General features: G+C 32.1%; 2 protein-coding genes across 2 annotated transcripts; one reads left to right on the forward strand and one right to left on the reverse strand.

Annotated features, from left to right (window-relative positions):
- Positions 1 to 5,132: 5,132 nt before the first annotated feature.
- LOC124836920 (COBRA-like protein 7) lies at positions 5,133 to 7,879 on the forward strand. Its single transcript, XM_047312170.2, has 2 exons — positions 5,133 to 6,054; positions 6,313 to 7,879. Exons 1-2 carry the CDS (start codon positions 5,535 to 5,537, stop codon positions 7,728 to 7,730), a joined length of 1,938 nt encoding a protein of 645 aa, XP_047168126.2. The 5' UTR covers positions 5,133 to 5,534; the 3' UTR covers positions 7,731 to 7,879.
- Positions 7,880 to 8,057: 178 nt separating this feature from the next.
- Positions 8,058 to 12,105, reverse strand: LOC124836930 (two-component response regulator ARR2-like). Its single transcript, XM_047312181.2, has 6 exons — positions 11,715 to 12,105; positions 11,098 to 11,250; positions 10,637 to 11,011; positions 10,069 to 10,145; positions 8,733 to 9,914; positions 8,058 to 8,640 (listed from the first exon to the last, which is right to left on the reverse strand). The coding sequence occupies exons 1-6, from the start codon at positions 11,875 to 11,877 to the stop codon at positions 8,569 to 8,571; spliced, it is 2,022 nt and encodes a 673-aa protein (XP_047168137.1). The 5' UTR covers positions 11,878 to 12,105; the 3' UTR covers positions 8,058 to 8,568.
- Positions 12,106 to 15,574: the final 3,469 nt, after the last annotated feature.

The following is a 15,574-nucleotide window of genomic DNA, read 5'->3' on the forward strand; positions in this document are numbered from 1 at the left end:
AAGGGAATTTCTACCCTTTCTAATATATAATAATCATTAGTGCAAAAACAACGTATAACATTACACGTTCAATATCCAACCACTGAATAGACAATGTTAAAAATAACCGTTGACATTTTTGTAAATAAATGTAATTATTAGATATCATTTATAATTGTAATTCGATGTCAATTTGTAATATTGGGTAAATTTTGCGAAAATATTTGGCGCGAAGGTGAAAATGTATTTACGTATGACGTCGAATTTCCCAGTGTTACGTTAAAAGGTTAGTGAATGCAATAAAAGTTTGAGCAAGAGATTGAAAATTCATTCACTTTATCTTAGCGCGCGATACCTCTTCTCTGCTCAAACTTTTTTACAACGAAGTTTGACGACCATTACATGTAATCTTTCTTTTATTTGTTACAAATGCACGTTAATTAACTATTTTAGGTATGATTTTCGTTTTTTTTGACCGATTATTCTTTTGTTCTTGTCCTTCATAGGCGCATTCTGTTTTCTCTTTCACTGGTGACAACACTTTATTTCGACGAATCCACCTTTTGAAGGTTAACTTTCGTTTTCGTTTTAGAAGAACTTATTTGTTGAACTTGTTTGTTGTTTTTTTTGTTGAACTTGTTTGTTTGTTGTTGTTGTTTGGTTGAACCTGTGTTGTTGTTGTTTGATTGAACTTGTTTGTTGTTTGTTATTGTTGTTTGTTATTGTTGTTTGTTGTTCATACTACATTACACGTTCATAGTTCGTGCTTTATAAAATACAAAAAACTGAAATTTGTTGTTTTTCTGCTTTTCAAGTCTCGTAAAGTTGTGAAAAAGCATCACGATTAATTAAAAAAAACAAAAATATTGATTAACGTTGCATATTGACAAAATTCGACGTTAATTTGTTTTACTATAAATGTCGAATTGTTCTATGTTCGATATCATTTTAATGTCTCTCGATATGACGTCGACCTTAAATTCAACGTGAAAGGCCAAAAAACACCGACGTTATCCGGTGTTTTGTACTAGTGAATCATAATATATACGTGTTTTTGCTTCCCCAAGGTTTATTATTTCCTGTAATTGATCATCTATCAAAGATTTCCAACATTATTGAATCCTCAAATTTTGGAGTCACTTCGATGGTATACCATAAAGAATATTCAAATGAGACGAAAGACTTTGGAAATCGTTTAGTTTGAATTTGATTTCTCTGTTAAATACACACAATATAATGATAAATATTGATTTTCATTTTTAAAATATATTAAAATATTAATATATCAATGTCAGCATATTTTTAATGCTCCCAATACTAAAAAATTCAACCGAACTTGTTTAATTTCGGTAACAAATGACCAATAGATCAGTCACAAACCAAACAGTTAACCAATAGATCAGTCACAAACCAAACAGTTAACTAGTAGTAAAGTCAGACATTTCTAACAATATTCTAGTGATCGCACGGTAAAACCGAATGGTCAGTCGATAAAGAGATTAATTGTAACGTTAAGTAACTTAAGATAAAGTGTAATTACCATTAATTGGGCCTAGCTAGGTCATTGTTAATCAAATATCCACTCTGAAATTTAAAAATATAGGTTTGAAATAAGGGAATAGATGATTACATCTACTATATGCATTTAATAGCTGAATTGTCAAATTTAAATTGACTTTATCCTCTTAAAATCTATTAAATAATCAACTACAAGAATTTATATAGTTAAAGATAAAATAAACATTAAAATAATAATAAATGTCTCTTGTGCATGCGTGGTCATCATAAGTTAAAGATGATGATATGAGTGAAATTGAAGACAATGAATTTTCATTAGAACTCTATTTTATAAACTCATCAATAACCATTTAGATAATGATAAGTATATGATAATTTAATTTTCATTGTATAAAAGAGAGATAATGTAATTGTGTGACGTTATGGTGGATCATGTTCACCTCAGATACCTAAGTTGTATGTTTTATACTAATAACGGAAAAATATGCTTTTTCATCATCAAATTTGGTCAAGAAATCCGCTTAATTAGTGCTTAAGTAACATGAATTTGGAAAAACACTGAAAGGATGGGCCACAATTACTGGCCCCATTGGATCCTTTATGATCCAACCAGCCCAATTAAGTTCCTTTCTCAAATTATTAGTGGGTGGGTCCTCATATAATTTGGTTCCTCAATTGAATTTTTCAGGGCACGTGTTTCGTATCACATTATAAATATTATTTTAATTTACGTCATTTCTTTATGTTACATCATTTTCAAAATCATTTTATACTTTTTAACATAAGAATATTATAATTTTTATAATTTAATGGCCTTTTTATTTATATTTTAATTTTAAACAGTTTTAAATATTTTTTTATTCTGATAACTTATAATTTTATATTAAAAAATATGATCTTAAATATTATATTTCATCAGTTTTTTTTTAATTTATATCTTAAACGTATGAATTTGATTACAAAATTTTGATTGAACCTGTGTTAGGCTTCATACATTACATCTAGATAAATCACTACTTAATCTGTAACTGTTATTCGTTCCTAGTTATGGGTATTTTGAAATTTACAAATATCTATGGATACTTAATAAAACCTAAATAAAATTAAAAAAATAATATAATATAATAAACAAGATAGAGCAGTGATTGAGAGAGTTGATTAAGAAGGTGGACCATAATAAATATACTGACAATGTCAGAAAAATTATTAGCAATAACATTACAATGTATGTTCATGCAATGCTGGACCAACCTACTTAAATACTTAAATTTAATAAGTTTTTATACACGTTTTAAAAATGCATAATAATATGGAGTCAAGTTGATACCTACATAATGAAGTTTATGTATAGTTTTGTGAAATTCTTATTTTAAATGTGATGCAGCATATTAGAATAGATGGATAGATTTCAGAAGAAGTGTTTCAAAATCAAGACTCATCCTCATTGATTCTTTTTTAAATTATTTTTAAAGGGGAAGAGAATTTGTTTTTATGGCTTAAATATAACATCTTATTATATTATATTATAAGCATAATTATGTTTTTATGTTTATTTGAAAATTTTCAATTAAGTTTTTAATATATTTTTAAAGTTTATTGAAAGTTCAATAAATTTTTATTTTTTAACTTTTTTTTGTTAAATACTCTTTTGAAGAATGTGACTGTTAATTGACAGACATGATTATTATTTTGTCATGTGATCTTGTTTCATAGTATATTATTTTATTATTTTAAAAATTTATAATTTATATTTTATTAAATACTCAATTGATTCTAAAGATTTATTAGAACTAAATTGAAAGTTTTTAAATTTATGATGAGCTTAAAACATAATTAAGGCTATATTATATAATGTGAAAAATAATGTATCATACTTAAAATAATAAATACGGTACTGATTAACTAATGAAAGTAATTTTTATGATTAGTTTAAGTTTTAATTGTGTTTTCTATTTTTATTCTTAATTCAATTTTATATCAATATTTTAGGGAAGTATAAATTCATTCTATTATTTCTTTAAATGTAATATATCATTCTGGTTCAACAGGTTAATTTGAATGATAAAATTATCTTTTAAACATTCTAAATTGTTTTTCATTTTTCTTTTCTTCCATTATCTCCTACTTTCTTCTCTTCCTTATCATGTTGTCCCTTTTACAACACTCATCTTTAATCTCAAGCTCCAATCCCTTCTGAGTATAGAAATAATTGAATAAAATAGTATTTAATATAATACTCCCAGGCCCACCCAAATTTAGAATGTTTACAAAAAATTATTTCCAACACAAAAAAAAACAATTAACAACCCATACCAATAAACTGGGCCATGCAATAGTCCCTCTCTTTTGGGCTTTATTATTCTCACGCTCATTTTGTTAAGTTCACGCTAAACAGATTACTCCCTACACCACCTCACATTGCTCCCTGCACCATCATATTTTTTAAAAATTCTAAAACTATCATTTATATTTTAAAATATCTTACATCTTCACATTTTTTTTCAACGGATGTCGACATTCGTTGAAGACAAAATACTTCAACGGATATCGCATATCCGTTAACGGATGTGGCTACATCCATTCAAGTTTTTTCTTAGTTTTTCGTTTATTAATTTAATATTTTTTATATAATTAGTTAAACGGATGTGCCACGTCCGTTAAGATTTTTTTTTTTAGTTTTTAGTTTATTAATTTATTTAATTTTAAATTAATATATAAATATTATTTAATTTTATTTTAAATTTATTACATAATTATATATAAATTAATTTTATTTTATTTAATAAAAAATTATTATTAATTTAATTTATATATTATTATTTAATTAATTGTTATAATATATAAATATTATAAATTAAACGGATATGCCATATGTAAGTTATTTTTTAGTTTATTAATTTATATATTTTAAATTAATATATAAATATTATTTAATTAAATTAATAATAATTATTTAATTAAGTAAAATAAAATTAATTTTCGTAATATATTATAAAAAAATAAAAATAATAAAAAGAATTTATAAATTAATTAAATATAATATTTAAAAAACAAAAAGAAAAATACTTAAACGGATGTGGCATATCAGTTGAATATAATTAATTATAAAATCGGGTATGGGGTGTTGAAATGGATGTTGACATCCATTTTATATCAAGGATAAGTTGGATATGGGGTAGTGCAAAGAGTATGTGGTGGTGATGAAGGGAACAACATTCCTAAACAGATGCAGAGTAAAATATTTTTCTATGTTACATATAGGAAAATCTTGTAATTGAGATATAAAAAGAGAACACTAATTATAACGAAAAATAATTGAATAACAATAGGAAATATTTTTTTGACAGTAAGAAACTTAACTATAATAAAAAAAAATTATAATCTTTGTCGAATTTAAATTAGTTAGATACAGAAGTGATGAAATTAAATTAATTGGACAAGAAATGTGAACACATAATCAATGGCTAACAAATACCTTTTCTCCTTCTTCACTTGGTCACCCTTTAAGAATCAGTAAACAAAACAACACAGTCTTATATGATTAGGAGTAGATATCAATGGTAATTTATATGTACTTTCTTCTTTCTCAATTTATTAATAAATCTTGAAGTAAGAAAATTTCTTAAACAGCTAAGTGTTCATAATCTCTTGGTAGTGATTGTGACCAATATTGAAAACCCAAATTCCAACCTACTCTCAAATACCATTTCAACTCAGTACGCCATTTGGCCGAACCATACCATCTTGTCCTTGACCATGTCCGTGTTCATGTCCAAACATAGACAAACAATACCATTATCAGACACGAAACCTCAAAACCAAAATCTGTCACCATTTTGACAATCCAAAACTATATAACAAACAAAACTTCGATAAATTACGTGCTCTGTCTCTTGAATCAATCAACTCAAAGACCATGACAACCTTAAACATTAATATTCCTATATTCATATACCATGATATTCTAACATCTAACACCAAAACCACGCATATACACAATTTTTTCGCTTCAGGCACTTTGTTCGGAGTTCTTAGCCATGTCCATGCATGTCCACGTCTTCGTCTTCTTAACGCTTGCCATCTTTTCGGCAACGCCGTCGATGTCTCAGTCGCAAACCGCAGCTTCCTGCAATGGAATATTCGTCTCCTACGTCTACACCGGCGGCGAGCGGCTGCCGCCGAACGTTTCCGACGCGACGCAGCAGCCTTACCGGTTCGAGTCGAGGCTGACAGTGCTGAACAACGGGTTGGAGGAGCTGAAGTCTTGGAAGGTGTTCGTGGGGTTTCAGCACGGCGAGTGGTTGGTTTCCGCGTCGAACGCCGTGCTCGCGGACGGTACAAGTATTCCCGGTGCGGTTGGGAACGGCACCGTGTTGAGCGGGTCGTCGGTGAAGGATCTGAAGACGGCGGTGGCGACCGCCGGCGACTTGACCCAGATGCAGGTTCAGGTGGAGATGGTGGGGAGCCTTCTTGGGGTGGCACCACCTTCTGTGCCGATGCCTCGGTCGGTTACTTTGGCTAACGATGGATTCGTCTGTGGTCAACCCTCCGGAGAAGGTAGTTTTTATTTTATTTGTTCAGTTTTGTGGAACAGAGAAAAAAGTGAGAAAAAAAATTTATGTATAAAAGTCAAATATTACAATTCCGTCATGGATTTATAAAAAATCTTAAAAAAATATATAATTTATTTAAAATATTTAATTTTCTTCCTTAGAAAAAGATATTTTAGTGAAGAAGACAAGACATTTATGTGTAAGAAATGTTGATAAAATTGATGTGATTACTCTTCATATGAATGTTTGATTTGATTTTCAGGGAGCAATGAAACGCATGTGTGTTGCAGAAGTGATCCCAGTTCCAGAACAAACGTGAGCACAGAGGTAGAGTTTCTTCCCCGTGAGAAGGGTGATCTTAGCATCACATACGACATCATCAGAACCTACGATTCCAATTACTGGGCAGAGGTTACAATCGCAAACGACAACCCTTTGGGCCGTCTCGATAACTGGAGACTAAGCTGGGACTGGCAAAACGACGAGTTCATCTACACGACAAAGGGTGCATATCCATTAAAAGTGGATTCCTCCGACTGTGTTTTCGGTTCTCAAGGTAGTTTCTACAAGGAACTAGACTTTGCTAACGTCTTGAACTGTGAAAGAAGGCCAACCATAGTGGATCTTCCTCCCTCAAGGTTCAACGATTCAGAACTCGGTCAAATCCCATTCTGCTGCAGGAATGGCACCATCTTGCCACCAACAATGGACCCTAGCATGTCAACTTCAAGGTTCCAAATTCAAGTCTTCAAAATGCCACCCAACCTTAACCGCTCCACCCTCACACCTCCTCGTAACTGGGAGATAAAGGGTACCTTTAACCCTAACTATGAATGTGGCAACCCTATCAGGGTTAGTCCAACTGAATCCCCTGACCTCACTCACCCTCCATCAAACAAATCATCAATTGCAACTTGGCAAGTGGTCTGCAACATCACAAGCACAGAACGTGAAACTCCCAAGTGCTGCGTTTCTTTCTCAGCTTATTACAATGAATCGGTTATCCCATGCAACACGTGTGCATGTGGATGTCCAAGTAATCCGGAGAGAACATGCAGCGCAGCTTCACAAGCTATGTTGCTTCCACCGGAGGCACTTCTTGTCCCTTTTGAGAACCGAACTAAGAAGGCCGTTTCTTGGGCTGAGATTAAACATTTACCTGTGCCTAATCCCATGCCTTGTGGTGACAACTGTGGTGTGAGCATAAACTGGCACGTGGCCACGGATTACCGCAAAGGTTGGACCGCGAGGGTGACACTTTTCAACTGGGGTGACACCAGTTTTGCTGACTGGTTTGCTGCAGTGGAAATGGACAAAGCTGCGAAGGGGTTTGAGGAAGTGTACTCGTTCAACGGAAGCCTTTTGGAGAGTGTGGAGAACACGATCTTCATGCAAGGGAAAGAGGGGTTGAATTTTCTTGTGGCGGAAACTGATGGATCTAACCCTCGGAAAGATCCTAGGGTGCCGGGGAAACAGCAATCGGTGATCTCGTTTACGAAGAAGGAGACCCCTGGAATCAATGTGGTTGGTGGTGATGCGTTTCCAAGTAAAGTGTTCTTCAATGGGGAAGAATGTTCTCTTCCTTCGGTGTTACCAAGCAGTGTTGCGAGAACGGAGGTTCCTTTGGCTACTATGATGTTCTTACTGATGTTGTTGTCGGTCTTCTTCATGTCGCAATAGTGGCACTGTTTGATCGGTTGTTGTTCTGTGACAGGGTTTATTTAGCCACATCATCATCATCATGTGTTGTATATCCGTTTTTGTACGATTCTTTACAGGATGTTAATTCTGGAATTGTGTTAGAAAATATAGAGATATATTTTTTCTAATCCTTGGACAGTCCCTTATTTTTCTTTTTCTGCAGTTAACATTTACGAATTATTCATAGTTTTGGACATAAAATCCCATAAACCTAATCAGTTTCATTTGCATGGTGTGCATATCATAATGAAAAAAAGAGCAGATTGTCTACAGAAAACATGATTGAACAAGTACTATCCAAGCAAAGAAGCAACCACAAAACAATGGGCAGTGGAATATTTACATACTTACAGAAAAACAAAAAAAAGGAAGAAAAAAAAGATCAGAGGAAAAAACATTTCATGAGGGTGTTATTAAAGTTAAAAATGCTCCTACAAGTCTGCAGTAGTATCAAAACCTTGCTTCTGCAGTTCTGCCCTAAATCAATGTCTCCATGTACACTTCAACAGTAGAAGCTTGCTAGGATCTTTGCAATCAAAAGCAGCCAAAACTTGCAAATATGCCTTCTGCATACATGCATTTAATGTTTGTTATTATTCATCTTGATAGATCACTTAACTGATTTTGAGCATCCAGACTAAATCATAATAGCATACTACTCCCTGATGCCTGAATTTTTTACATCAACTGAATTCTATGTGTTGACAAATTTAAACTAAGGAACAAACTAACTGATTGCAAGATGATTTGGTTCAAATGGAACGCCAACTATTTACATTGGCGTCTGCAATTAAAAAGAGATCTGACAGGATCAGTTCTAAACCGGAATGTTGTCTAAGGAATATCCATCAAAGTCTAAATCGTGATCAGATGGTCCTACACCTTCTTGCTGCCAGAAAAACACAAGAAAATGATTAGTTTATAAAGGAAAACTATGTGAAAGGATATGTGTACAGAAAAGGAAGGAAGGAAAGGACCAACCTGTTTCAGAAATGCAGTGACAAGATCCTCCTGACCGTACTGATCAGAGAAGAGGTTATTAATCTGGGAGCTTGGATCAGGAAATGTTTCAGCCTTAACCCTTACTGAACTGTCAACAAGGTTATTGAGGTGTTGTTGACTAACATTTTGGAGATTACTCTGATGTATGGCTTCCCCAGTGGAGAACAGAGGTTTTCCAATTGAAGTGGAATCTCTAGTTTGCACAGACTGTTGCAAGCAGGGAAAACCCTGATGGACTAAAACTGATGGTGAGACATCAATGTTACCTTGTAAAGGATTTGCATGCTGAGAAGAATCATATGTTATGCCCGTGCTTGTTAAGTCCCAATCATGGGACTTCTGATGGTGGAGTTCATTAAACATATCATAACTTGAAACAAATCCATCAGGTCCTGTAATGCCGGAGGTACCTTCTTCATGAAACATGGCTTTAGTCGGGATACTAGTTATACCTGGAGTGCTTCTAAGAGGAAAATTACCGACAGGCATTTCATTGGTTTGGTTGATGGGAAAACTCAACAATGAAGAGTTTTGTGGAACTGTATTATAAGCACTAGTTATGTTGCTGGAGCCAGTAATTCTATTTCCCAAAACACCATTAGAAATACTATTTGGTACTATAGGCTGAACCAAAGATGATGGAAACCTGGTTGCATGAGAATCGGCATTTTCACTTAGAATCTGACCTCTTGGTTGAGACTGAGCCATCTGCATCAACAAGGGGTTGTTCTGTGCAGCAGGAGTACTGACTCGCATGTTCAAGTTACCAAGGGTTTGGGTAGATTGGTGCAGAGTGACAAGCTGTTTCGGCTCCATGTTGGTAGGAATGCCATGAAGCAGGTTCATTGGTTTACTGTTGCTTAAATGATGCAGTGACCCTTCTGCAAATCTTAATCTTGGGCTCTCAAAACTGAAAAGGTTCTTTTGATCAGATAGAGGCATAGACACACCAGCTTTAGAAGTTGTCCTGCCAAGTGCTACGGCTTGAAGCTTAGCTAGACTTTGAGCTGGAAGCTGACCGGCAACTGAAAGAGTTTGAAGATCAATTCCATTGATTGAGGTTGCCCCAAATGTTGCTTCTTGTGAGCTGATGAAGGAGTTGGTCAAGTTGCCCTGCTGCTGTGAAACTCCACTCAGTCTTCGAAGATACAAACGGTATTTCTGTACCAAAAAGCAGGTAGAAAAAGAGAAAACTCCTTCAAATCAAAACTGATACCGTAAAAATGAGCACGACAAAAAGTTTAAACTATGGCTAACATCAATTCCTGAATTTCCCCCAAAGTATGTTATATGAAGCATAATAACAGTATCAAACCTGGAGGTGGCTGGCAACATTTTCTCTAGTGAGCCCAGGAACATTCATCAACTCCAGAATCTTCTTAGGAACTGCCTCTGTACATGAACAACAAATTTAAAACATCAGATGAGGCATTTATATTTAAATAAAACTCTAACGAACCAGGCAAGAAGATATCACCGGATCTATTGGTATATTAGATATTCAGGAATTAGTTGTGGGTGAAAATGAAACTAGTTTAGAGATAAAAACAATTTTCCAAAGCTAAGGCCACTCTAGGAACTGTAATGTTTTAACCATATTGAATATGGTTAAAACATGATATATAGTTGGAAACTGATTTGGGTATTTGTGACAGTCATGAAAGGCTAGAAGGGGTCATCCCAAAATATTGCAATCTGACATGGAAGATGCAAGTAGTAAATGTGTGGATTTGATGCTTTCAAGATTCTTGTCCAGTTCGAAATTAGACATAAAGAATCCAAAGATCAAAAGTAGTGGGAGGCATTGTTTGCTGTGTCAGATAAGACAGCATGGAAAAGCAACAGAACATTTTTTTGCAAGGAGGTGATTGAGGAACACATACTATCAATTCCAAGTTGATTCACAGCAGCCATAAACTGCTGATGAAGCTCAACAGACCAAACAACTCGTGGCTTCTTCAACGTGGAGGAATCATCCCTCTCATCTCCTTCTTCCTCCTCATCCCTCCTCTTCTTTGAGCCTTTGCCTTCATTCACTGAAGATGAATAATCTCCATCGTCACACCCTTTTAGAAGCCGATCTCCTTCCTCCACACTACCCGATTGCTCTGCATCTTTCAACCCATTCTTTCTCTTCCGAATCACATGCTGCCATATGTTCTTCAAAGCCTCAATTCTCACAGGTTTAATCAGATAATCACAGGCACCGTGTGTCACCCCTTTCATCACAACGCTTTTTCCATCATCAGCAGACATCACTGTAAAAATCATTCACACAAAGTTTGTAACTGCATATCAATGCAGTGTCTCTCAATAGCCATAAACCAATCAAAACGATGCTTACTAATAACCGGAAGGTCCATCTCCAACCCAATATGCTCCAGAAGCTTGAATCCATCCATGTCTGGCATATGCACATCGCTCAAAACAATGTCAAACCCGTTTTTGTTCTCTCTCAGAAGCGACAATGCAACCTCAGCCCGCTTGCATTTCGTCACTGAACCCAACAACCAAACCGAATCAAATCGCAAAATCTCAAATTTCACAACTCAAAATGCAGAAAAAGGAAAGTGAAAAAAGAGGCACAGCACAAGTATACTCATCACGACTCCAACTTTACTTTAGAACCAATTCCAAAGGTTTGAAAAAAACAATTAACAAATAAATCTGTCAGCACAAGATGAAAACAAACACCATCAATCACTTCATGCCATGCTATTTAACCATACAAAAAAAAATAGCGTCAACTTGAAAAGAAAGATTGCAGCAAGAATCCAAACTTACTGTAACTACCGTATCAAACAACATGTTTGGAGCAAAAACTCCATAACAAGACACAGTTGGAGGTGATTGACAAGTACAAGTACTATCCACGACCACATAAACATTAAAAAAAAAAGAAAAGAAGCAAATTGCATTTCTTTTCTGTACCCAAAAGAAAGAAAGAAAGCGAATAAGCACCTTCATAGAGACAAGCACGCAGCATCCTCTCAAGTATCCTAAGACAAGTGGGATCATCATCCACCACCATCACCCTGAGACCCGCCGGAAACTGGTCGGAGACAACATCCCCGGTTTTCAGAGGAGAACTGGAAGTTGATCCCTTGCCGCTGCCGAGATTCATGTTTGAGAAGATCCAAAACAGTTGACAACAAGAAACTGAGACTGAAACAGCTTCACATGGTTGAAAGTGGCATCATCATGAGAGTGTTAAATATAATAACACAAGAGTGAGTTGTTACAAGAGTTCAGGCCAAGAAACAGAGAAAAGGGTAATGGAATTTCTTTTGGCTTGCAGATAATATAGCGTATAAATAATGGAAATGATTGAGGCTCTGATTCTGAAAGAGTTTTTTTTGCTCTGTTTCAAACGGATGCTCAGTTTCTGGCATATTTTATTACTTTCCATAAAATAATGTTGTCAAAATAATAATAATATTATTAAAATGTTGGTGTCTGTAATTATTTTGACATTGTACAATATTAATATTATCATATTTTAAGGTTACTCCTGAAAGAGTGGATCCAGCTCATTGGTTGAATTGGATTAACTAACCCTCCACCTCGGATCTCAAAACCACTTCCAACTCTGTCAGAAAATCACAACATTTCTAAAGGAGTAGTTGTAAACTCTGCTCTTCTTTTTCTCTGATTTAAAGCTGAATTAACTAATATCTAAAAGAAAGTGAAAATTGTTTTTTAGTCTGCCTGGATTTTAGAAGCTATGAATTAAGTAATTCATGAATGTTCAAATTCATTATTCCATATTAATGATTAGATATTTTAGTTAATGCACCGGCTTTCATTATCTAATATTTTAGAGTTAAATATATATTTTTTCTTAATTTTAAATAAAAAATAGAATTATTTTTTTTAAACAAACTTTGGACTAATTTATTTTTTTATATTTAAAATTGTGTGAATTTTAATTTTTCAATCAAATTTTATTAAATTTATTTAAAATTTCTCAAATAATATAAAAAATAATATGATAATGTAAATAATTTAAACATTATTATAAAATGTATTTTAAATGTTAAATAAATTTAACAACTTAAATTTATATAGTTTTTAAGTTAAAAACTATATTGAATCAAATTTTGACAAAAAAATAATTTAAATTTTTATTTAAAATTAAATGAATAAAAACATATTTAATCTATATTTTAATTTTTGTATAATACAATGTATTTTTTTCATATTTTCACTGTATTTTTATTTTTTTGAATTATTTTCTTAATCGGTTTGAATGTTTGATATTTGTTTTTTTTTTTTAATTTGCACAATTGTTTTAATTGGCAAAATAATGTTTAGTTACATTTTTTATCATACCTAGTATTTTTTTCAGAATAAACATTTATTATATTTTAAATTTACGGTAATCAGGTTATGATTTCAATTTATAGTGAATATTTTAAAGTATGATATAAATCCATTTTTATTATTACAAATTTCTTCAAAAAGTTATCTAAATCTATTTTGGAATGAAAAATTTAGAAGGTTACCGAAAGACAATCCGTTGAAAATACAATTATTATACCTATACACATGTATATAAGTTCTCACATTTTCTTTTAAATGTATTACTATAGTTTAAAAAATATTTATTATTATAATTACAATTATTTATATGTGTTTATTTGCACACATTGACAAACAAACTGTTTCAATATACAAGTGTGTATGAGTTGGAGTTTATAATTAATTTCTATTATTTTATCTTTTTTGGTCTTACCCACTAAAGAGGTAATTTACTTAGTTATAAATAGTTTTTATGTGTATATACAGAGCTTATTGTCATCCCTAAATTACAAATCATAAGTTTAGAAATATGTTTCGGTTCCTCAATTTTTAGTTCCTAAGTTTTTCCTCGAGGTAAATTATTTATTTTCTAAGTTTTTGGTCAAGGTAACATTTAAAATGTACTGAGAAAGGTGCTTATACAAGAGGTAGAATATAAAAAATAAACTAATTAATATATAAAATGAGTATTTTATTATTTTTTAACTTTTACATTACAAGAATAAGAGAAAATATAACAAAATATTTTTTTGTATGTTTTTCTTAGAGAAAAGTGTTATATTTATAAACGAAAATATAACTTTAAATTAAGTTATTTAACATTATTTTTTTTCATTTTTTCATCAAGAAAACTGAAAAACATTCCACTTCTCTCTTTTATTTATCTCTAACAATATTTAAAACAAACACATGTTAATTCAAAAGGAACTGAAATATTTTTTAACTTAATTTGGTAACAAAATTCTATTCACTCTCAAAATAAATAAAAAGATGTGATCTAATTAGCTTAAACAAATACTAACAATTTTTCTGTCATTATTTCACCATTATTGTTATCAATATTTAGCCATTGACATAGCTATGTTACTATTGTCCTTCTCATAAGTGATACAATTACACAAAGACATAATCTTAAATTGATTTCACAAAATAGAAATTATAAAAATTTGAAACTGAAAAAAATAAAAATAATCTCTAAAAACTTCGGACAATCAAAATCTCTCTAAAGTTACTCCTTCCCTCCACTTTATTTTTTCATTTTCTTATACAATAATCTCGAAAGACTTATTTATTTTTACGTAGCTATCATCCATAAAATGTAAGATTATATTAATTAGTTTATATACATGTATTCAGTATAATATAGTCATAAAAAAGTACAAAAATTTCATAAATATTTCATTAAAGTTAAAAAATATATATTAAATTTATTATTTTTTCTAAAATCCTTAATCTACATTTCAAAATAATAAAAGGGTATTTTTTTTATGGACATTGGTCATACCTTTTTTCTTTAAGAGGTACACATTTAGTGAAAAAGAAAATATTTTTTTATGGTAAAGTATGCTCAATTGCAAGTGGAGCACATGTCCCTCGTGAGAGTTCAAGAACTTTGTATCTATATATATATATATATCCTCAAGTTGACAACTTGACAGTAGAAAGATTATGTTGTTGCTTAGCCTCTCTGTTGATAGTGTGTCACCCCACCTCCCACATGTGTGATGGATTACACAAAATTTTATTCTTCTCAAAATATTCACATCTCATACAATTGACAAAGTACATAAACTACATCACCATACTCATTTGTTTTTTCCCAGGTGATGTGTTTTTGTTTCTTAACGGATAGGTTTACAAGCAAGAAATGATGTTTCATCTACAACAGAGTAAATCATGAAGAAGGTCAAATATAAGTTATAATTAGCATGATAAAATGAAAAAAACAACAATGTTTTTGTTCCAATTTAGAAGCACCTTAATTAAAGTGCACATGGTGTTCCCTAGCATATTTTTTGAGGACAGATGAAAATTGACATGCATTGTACTCTTTGGTCTCAGTGTTCCACCTGTTTGGAGCAATATTTATCTTTTTTTTAGGTTTTCAACATCCTTTGTCTTCTTCTGACATTCAGTAACACTAAGCATCAATAATATGATTGCTATAAGAAAAAGAAAAAAACACATTAGAGTACAATTCAAATAAAGGCAAGTGAGTCGAAATAATTGAATGGAATGGTGTAATGCAAGGAAACTATAAATGGCACGTACCATGAACATTACTTGTAGCCAATTTTGTGTAAGCAAGAAGAGAAAGAACATGACAACTTATTGACAACATTGGTTTGGGCCCTTAATAATAGCAATCCTCTAAATGGGCTTTAAACAAAAACCCACCACAAATATGGACAACGATAACTCTGCTTGTTTTGTTATCCAATATATATAAACTAAAAAATTGAAGGATTTTTATATGAGAGACATAGAACTTTTTGTTATACAATGTTTAAAATCACCTA

This window comes from Vigna umbellata, chromosome 2, assembly GCF_029865625.1.
Source record: "Vigna umbellata cultivar VRB3 chromosome 2, Vumbellata_1.0, whole genome shotgun sequence".
NCBI lineage: Eukaryota > Viridiplantae > Streptophyta > Magnoliopsida > Fabales > Fabaceae > Vigna > Vigna umbellata.